The sequence below is a fragment of the Erigeron canadensis genome, chromosome 4 (genome assembly GCF_010389155.1).
Source record: "Erigeron canadensis isolate Cc75 chromosome 4, C_canadensis_v1, whole genome shotgun sequence".
Classification (NCBI taxonomy): Eukaryota; Viridiplantae; Streptophyta; class Magnoliopsida; order Asterales; family Asteraceae; genus Erigeron; species Erigeron canadensis.
This window is the reverse complement of record NC_057764.1, coordinates 9,636,111-9,644,631: the sequence shown is the minus strand read 5'-3', so window position 1 is coordinate 9,644,631 and position 8,521 is coordinate 9,636,111. Positions and strand designations below refer to the sequence as shown.

General features: G+C 36.1%; 1 protein-coding gene across 1 annotated transcript; it reads right to left on the bottom strand.

The window, feature by feature from the left end:
* Window positions 1-7,022: 7,022 nt before the first annotated feature.
* Window positions 7,023-8,201, bottom strand: LOC122596948. The gene is made up of 2 exons (XM_043769591.1): window positions 8,196-8,201; window positions 7,023-7,724 (listed from the first exon to the last, which is right to left on the bottom strand). The coding sequence occupies exons 1-2, from the start codon at window positions 8,199-8,201 to the stop codon at window positions 7,023-7,025; spliced, it is 708 nt and encodes a 235-aa protein (XP_043625526.1).
* Window positions 8,202-8,521: the final 320 nt, after the last annotated feature.

The window sequence follows — 8,521 nt, the reverse complement described above, 5'->3', positions numbered from 1 at the left end:
TTTTTCATTTCTTGATCCAAATCTTCGAACTAATATTTATGTTACACATAAAATATGTGTCACATTCTTCATCCTTTTAGCTCCAATCTTTATTTCTTCATAAATGATCTTTATTCAACACACTTTCGTCAACTTTCATATTATAGACCTATAATCATATAAAATCACATATTAAGTATAAAAGTTTATAAAATTGACAATAATACAAACATAAAATAAATAAAAGAAACGATATCGCGTAAAATAAATATGTATAAAATAGGCGATATCAATTTCACAAAAACCAAGTTTTTCTCTATCTTTCTGTGGAAAACATTTTGATCTATCCTTGCATAGAGTAAGGGGGAGTTTGTGGTTTCAAAACTTCAAATGTGTTTAAACCTTTTCATACACACGTTTGATGATTTTCCAAATTATTTTCAATCAATTGAAGTTCGGTGATTAGTTTGCACATGAGCGATTCATTCACTCCATGAACTTTATCATCGCCGATGAGTTCTAACCCTGGAGTATTCAATTTTTTCATTAAATTGTAAGTGTATTTTGAGTGATGATGATGGTTTCATGCAAATAGGATGGAGGGAGTAAAGTTGTAAAGTGAGAGGTTAAGGTGATATGTTGTGATTAAAGGGTTAAAAGAAATGATACCCTTCCCTAAATTCTCAAATCGCCGGGTAAAACACATTTCTATCGGATGTCATTTGTTGATATCTCGATATTGAAGAAGTCTTCATGGACCCAGTGAAGCGATGCACATCTTTACCTAACCACTCAAGTGTTTCTTAACAAATACTTGTTTCAATTGTCACGGAGATTTTCACTTTTCTATTGACTCTTCATTTGGAAGATGTTGATATTGAACAAGGGCGACACTCTGCTCCAGTCCCCGACTTAATTTGATCACGTTGTGTCTAGAGCTATCTTGATTGATCATTAATTTGTTCATTATTCATTTCTTTAGGACACATTCGAGTCATATCTTTGTGATATTATTGCTTATCTTTGTAATATAGCCGGAACATTTGTAGTGATATCTTAATTGGTATTCCACTATGATCAAATGGAAATCCTACAGTTGGTGCATTTCTGGGTGACAACATCATTATAGAAGTTTGTCTTGAGTCTATTGAATATGTACTTGTAATAAACGTTAAGTTTTCACGTATAATAAAGTCAAGCTCGAATTGGTCAACACGTTGACTTGGTCGAGCTCGACCTGGTCAAGCTCGAATTGGTCAACACGTTGACTTGGTCGAGCTCCACCTAGTCAAGGTCGAGTTGGGCTCGGTCCATGAAATTCGAGGTCCGTCAAGTCCATTAAGTTTTAGGTGAACCTTATGTTTAAGGTGAATCTTCCAGTCATTTTGTTTTTCATATTTTCGTATTCCGAACCTGGTATTTTACTTGTAATTGCATTTACTGAAGTAATATACGGTTCAAGTTTATTTTCATGTTCGTGTTCGTTTTGTTGGTTGCTAGTGTATAAGATTTTCCGCACTTATACATTAGATACTTAATCTCGTTAGATCCGGTGGCTATGGGACTTTCAATTGGTATCAGAGCTAACGGAGGTATTCTATTGGTTCGGGATTAAGGTTTCAACCACGATTAAGGAGGTTTCATTTAGTTTTTGGTGCAATAAAGCTACATCCGCTTCAGAGAAGATCGAACAAGTCAAGCGAAGCTCGACCAGGTCGAGCTCGACCTCCTCCTAGCTCAACCTCGACCTCTCTCCAAGCTCCAAGCTCGAGCTCGACCTCTCCTAGCTCGACCTCGACCTTACTCCAAGCTCCAAGGTCGACCAAGACTAGTCAAACTCGACCTGATTTTGTTTTGTCCATAACTTTCAAACCGTAACTCCGGTTTTGACGATTCAAGCGGCCACAAATTCGTAAATGAGTCTACTTTCCAACGGTTATGGGAACATCACTTGACCTTGACCAGGTAGAGCTCGACCTCAAGCTCGACCTCGACCTCCTACTAGCTCGACCAACCTTCTGATATTTTGTGTTCGAAGGTTCGTGCACTATATATATATACGTATCTTTTGTTCGAGTAATATACGTTTTAGAATTTGCAATGTTGATTATGTTTAGGTTTTGAACTTGTCTAAATATTGAACTTGTAAACTCTTTTGCGTTTAGGTTTGATATCTATTAATCGAGTTTTGGACTTGTAAAGTTGTTCAACTTTGGATTCTAATTTATCACTTTTCGAATTGTCAAGAACTTGTAAGTTTGATTTAGTCTTGGCCTAAGCTTGTTGGAATATTGAACTTGTAAACTCGTTGAGTTTTGGTTTGATTTATGTAATAAAGCATTAGACTTGAAAACTTGATCAACTTTAGGTTCCAAATTTAGATAACTCGAATCTATGACGGCTAGAGTTCTATCCTTTATAGAAGATTCTGAGAAATCTTAGAGGGAATTCAAGACTAGGCCAGGTTATTCTGACAAGGAGCTACTGGGTTATCTCTTGATTGAAATATATGAACAATTGTGTCATGATGTTGTTTTAGCAAGGAGCTACTGGTTATCTCTTGATTGCATATATGAACAATTGTGTCATGATGTTGTTTTGGCAAGGAGTTATTGGGTTATCTCTTGATTGTATACATGAACAACTGTGTCATGATGTTGTTTTGGCAAGGAGCTACTGGGTTATCTCTTGGTTGTATATGTGAACAGTTGTGTCATGATGTTGTTATGGCAATGAGCTACTGTGTTATCTCTGGATTGCATATGTGAACAACCAAGGGATGAAGATGAGAATGAGAGACATATTGTAACCAAAAACAAACATATAGGCTGTTTTAAGAATTTTGTAGAGAAAAAGTGGGGATAAAAATTCAAAGCTTCCATGTTTTCTATGCAAAATTCTTGGGTGTTCGTAGCAATGAAGATCATGGTGTTTCGTCAGGGTTTAGTCATGGCATCTTTCTGGTTTTGAATCCGTGTGACATGTGTCCGACCTAATTTTTGGATCAAAGGCGCCTGATTTAAGATTAGGTGATTCAAATGAATCAGATGAAGATTGAAGACCGTGATTGAAAATCCGAGTAAACTATTCATGATCTTTGCTTAACATGTGTTTGGGATTTTGTCGAAAAGATTTTGTGATAAAGTTAATCATTTGTAGCCGAGTAACTGAAAATCAAACCTTTATTTAATGCCAATGATGTCGAGATGATTAATCCGGTGACTAGTGAAGAGGTTGCAGATTAAGTGGTTCTCTATGTATTTTGGAGATGCTTACCTTGAGGGGGAGATTTGATATGAAAGACTTTAGGTGATTGGTGAATTCATGAAGATACAAGACAAAGTCAGACACTATTGGTTGAAGACATGGATCTTGTGAGTGCTGCATATCTGAAATTCAAGTTGCAGAATTTCTTATCGTTGTGAAAGCTGATTAAATTCGATGCTGATTGTTGGAGATTCAACTTCTTTATCATATGCCGGTTAAGCTTGAAGATCAAAATAGATTGAGCGATGTTATTTTGCATAATGTCTGGAGTGATGATATCCGAGTTGCATGAGCAGGCAATGATATCTGTATTACTTTGAAGTGTTGATGTTTGGCATGATAATATTACTTGGAGCTTAATTTGGATGTTATTGTTCAGGGGGAGAATTACAATCTGAGTATTGGATTTGTTAATTGTCATAAGGATACAGAGATTTTGCAGTTTGAAGATCAGTGTGCAGCGCATAAAGATCAAGTCTTACCAAAAGAAGACATAATATTATTAGTTAACGAAAATTTGTTGATTGTAGATTTTTTAACTAATGATTGTCATAAGTGATAGCAATAGTCAAGGACTGCTTGATTGGGCATTCCTGTAACTATTTCCATGCATTACAAGTGAAGACTTTGAAGATCGATGAAAACTTCTAAATACTAATGTCAAGGGGGAGTCTGTTGGTGCATTTCCGGGTGACAACATCGTTATAGAAGTTTGTCTTGAGTCTATTGAATATGTACTTGTAATAAACGTTAAGTTTTCGCGTATAATATAGTCAACGTCGAATTGGTCAACACGTTGACTTGGTTGAGCTCGACCTGGTCAAGCTCGAATTGGTCAACACATTGACTTGGTCGAGCTCGACTTAGTCAAGGTCGAGTTGGGCTCGGTCCATGAAATTCGAGGTCCGTCAAGTCCATTAAGTTTTAGTATAAATAGAGATTAAACCTTATGTTTAAGGTGAATCTTCCAGTCGTTTTGTTTTTCATATTTTCGTATTCCGAACCTGGTATTTTACTTGTAATTGCATTTACTGAAGTAATATACGGTTCAAGTTTATTTTCATATTCGTGTTCGTTTTGTTGATTGCTAGTGTATAAGATTTTCCGCACTTATACATTAGATAGTTAATCTCATTTGATCTGGTGGCTAGGGGACTTTCACCTACCAATGCTAACATCTTTTCCAACGTTGAACGTAGGTCTCATAATGACATTTATGTGGTTATTGAGTTAACGAGAAGTCTAACAGTGACCTCGGTCATTTCCTAAAAACTTTTAAGGATAATAGATTGTGGTTATCGAAAGCTTCGGCTATACTAACCATGATTTATTTTCTTTGATGTAATCTCGTGGTTGAAAAGCCGCAGATCGAACTATGTTAGAACATTGCTTTGTGTATGCCTCAATGATACATAGGAAATCCGAAAAATGTTACACATTTCTATCGGTCATTTCATTAATCCTTTTGATTTTTGAAACATGTTAACGGGTCATTCTTATCCGGTTTCATTTCTCATCTCACAAACACAAAAAAAAAAAAAAAACCAACACCATACTATAACGTTTGTACCAACAACTTCAACCGTACATTTTAGTCACCTTTAGGATTCTTTAGGTTGGGCTAATGGTTTGGGTTGATGTTTTGATGGTCGACATTTCTCCATGTGCACTACATCTAGTTTTGGATTGTGTTATTTCTTTTAAGATTTTATCAATCAATGTTTGCATAATGACATTGGTTTCCAACTTTGTCATTATGAGGGGAGAAAATATTATGATTGATTAAGGAAGAAATAAGGAGAGCAAGGAGAAAAGTTTGTGTTTGGTTGATTTTGACTGGAAAGTTTGTGTTTGGTTATTTTGACTAGCCACATGCCCAAAACAGAGCTTTCTAGAAAATGGAGCCTTCTAGCAAAAGTTATTTTATGATAGTCAATTGAACTCAAAATTTTACTAAATCTTAGTTGATTGAGATCTTGACTTGAAAAGGAAGAACTGATTTGATTACAAATATAAGAATGAGACTGAAGATGAAAGGATATTCTCTCAAGATGGAACAAACGTTCAAAGATGCTCCAAAATGTTTATACTCATGAATTGAGGGGGAGCATGATTACTTCATAAGAGACTTATCCAAATTTCATTCAAATGTCTACTGTAAGGTGCCCTATTGTTGCGTGGAACGTAATAATATTTGATTCGTTATGTCAAGAGTGCGGAATCCTCTTGAGATCACTAGATTGCTATTGCCTTTTGTTGATTAATAAGCAATTAACCAACCCAAGGAGATGCACAAGGCTTGTGGTTCGTGTAGGATGACACACGAAGGAACAAATAACCTTGATTCGTGTATAATCTAAACAATCTCAAAACAATTAACCAAGATTCAAAACGATTAACCTAATTCCGTAGATTAGGTCTTGTATTTATACTAGTTATGTATTGGATCGTGTGGGCTTAGGCCTTAATCGCATATTAGGCCCGAAACAATAAACAATTCGATCTGCCTTGTGCTGACGTCAGCACGAGGCCAGTCCTACATGCTGATGACGTCAGCACGAGGTTCGACCCTTTGATTCTTTGTTTCACTTTGTTTGGCTCGTACATAACATCCAATCATCGTTTAAGTGTTTTACGACACTTATAAACCTTGATTCTATGTTCTTATACCTGCAAAACAATATATAACACACAAACACAATACAAAAGACAAACATATATAATATTGAAGTTCAAACGTAATCATTAAATATCAACACAAGTTCTTATTTAAATGATTACAAACATAGTTTCTAAAACATAAACGATAATCAAATCTATGTTGCGATTGTCACAACGAACCTGCATCTACATTTACTCTCCAAAGTGTTCAAGTCGATGTGACAAAGATCAAAGCTACAAAAAGTTGTAAGATTGGTTAGAAGATTCAAGTCAAAGAAGTAAAGCTTCAAAAAGAGTCTTCATCAACTCACTTCATTCAAGATCTTCAAGTCATACAAAAACACTTTATCAAGAAGCTCCAATGCATACATCAAGGGGGAGAGTACATATTCATGAAACTTCATTCCACGAAGCTGAATTTAACTCAAGAATCAAAGCATGAAGAATTAAGAAGTTGAATTTTACTCAAGAATCGAAGATTGAAGAATCAAAGACAAGTTCATACCTTCTGCATCTCCAAAGACAACTCTGATTCATGATTCAACAATCCTCAAAGATTCGAGACACACACTCACTTGTTATTCTCTGGTGAAAAAGAACATTGAGAATCACCACATGATTTAACTTCAAGAAGTTAAAGACCAAGACTGAATCAAGTTCTCCAAAGACAAAAGAGAAAGCTTTGAAGACTTGTTTCAACAAACCAATTGTCTTCACCACCGGGCTCATCAAGTTCATTCCTACAAGACAAGATAACACGTACTTCATTCATTACAATATATCACTAAGGGGGAGAATGTTAGAAATCCAAAAATAGTGATAAATTGTAATTTAAGTTAGTGGACTTACTTGTTGTTAAGTCATAGTTTAATGATAACTAAGGTTGAGGGACTAGATGTGATAATTAAAATATGTATAGGGATAGACTATAAATACCCTCATACCTTAGATATCATTAACAAGCTTAAACAACAATCATTCATTCCAGTAACCTTTACACACACATTAATTCCAATCATCCACTTTCTCTCTCAAAACACACACTCCCACACCAAGAACACACACACATCCAATCCATCATTGAATCTGTGAATTCAGGGTAGAAATCGTGTTATCTACATTATGTTTATATAAGTGTCAAGCGTCCTTGGGTTACCCAACTTGGTAGCTAAAAGACTCAATCCATCCACCGTATAGGCAGCCATAGGAACATCATGTAGTTTAACCCACACCGTTATGTTCCTTATCTCCTCTTTCTTAAGCGACATAAATGGTGTCCATATATTGAGTAACAATGGGACACTACGGATCATCCATGGTCCCTCTTCCAGGACTTTATTCATTCCATTTTTATCATTAAATTTAAAGAAGAAGAAACCATTTGCGTTCATCATTACTTTTGAAATTCCAAACCTCATCCAATTATTCTTAGCAAAATTTTTGACCACAGGAAAAGCAAGTTGTTTACCTAAAAAGTATCCTACCGGAGTATTTTGGAACCGGTTATTAACCTCACGAACATAATCCCTTGGAATAACAATGTCCACACCCTCTCTGGCCTCCTTTGCTTCAAGTTTCCTGAAATTAGCTTTCTTTTTTTCAGTTGACATCTGCACTTTTGCTGCATAGGAAATTTTAGGCTCATCATCTTTTAGATCAACCTTATTCTCCTCGTCTTTAGTATGGGAATTCACTCCTATATCAGCATCAGAATTTTTATCGGTATCATTTGTTTCCTCAGTTGTAACTGGATCAGAACTGGTCGTGTTCAGGTGCTCATGGTGTTCAACATTACATTCAGGCACATTCTTTTCAACCTGAGGTCATTATGACTTTGAACTCATGTTTTTGGAATATATTTATTATATTCTATTTCATTTAGCAATGTCTATGTAATTCCATGTTGTGTTGTACCTTTCATGACACCTCATGTTTCCGCCTACGGTGGGGCTTTACATAATGGTATCAGAGCTGTGGTTGTAAAGAATTAGGTGGAAAAGCCTAGACGATAACCTAAGAACCCCGTATAGCACTGACGATAGGAATCATAGATGCATTCTAGACGTGCTACGTCACTTATATTTTGAGTTCAAGTTCTATTGAGACTTATTATCCCTGTGCTTATTTTGACTATGGCTGTCATTTGGTGACTGTGTACTTGTGGTGACTGTGTGCTTTCAGTTTTATTGTGATTATTTATGTGTATTAGAGCAAGATGAAGTAATGGCGCTAACTAGTATCACATAGCTATAATCATAGAAAAGCATGATTAACCGTTCTATGATTACCGCCATGCCTTGCGACAGTTATTGACATCAGTGATTGCACTTGTAGTGAGAGTGTGGTAGCTACCCTTGGCTACTTAATGGGTGTTGGTTAGGTGGAGGGTTAGCCGCTGGGACACCCTGTATACATACCGAGCTAATACCTAGAGTGCATACTAGTACCGTGATCCGACCTTGCATTAGATGTACTAGGGGTGTGGAGGGTTAGCCCCTGTTACACCCTGTATACATACACCACTAGTGCAACGGATGTAAGTGTTAGATTAATTAGTATATATGTACGTATTGAATTGACATGAATTGCATGACTAGTTTAAGTTCTAGATAGC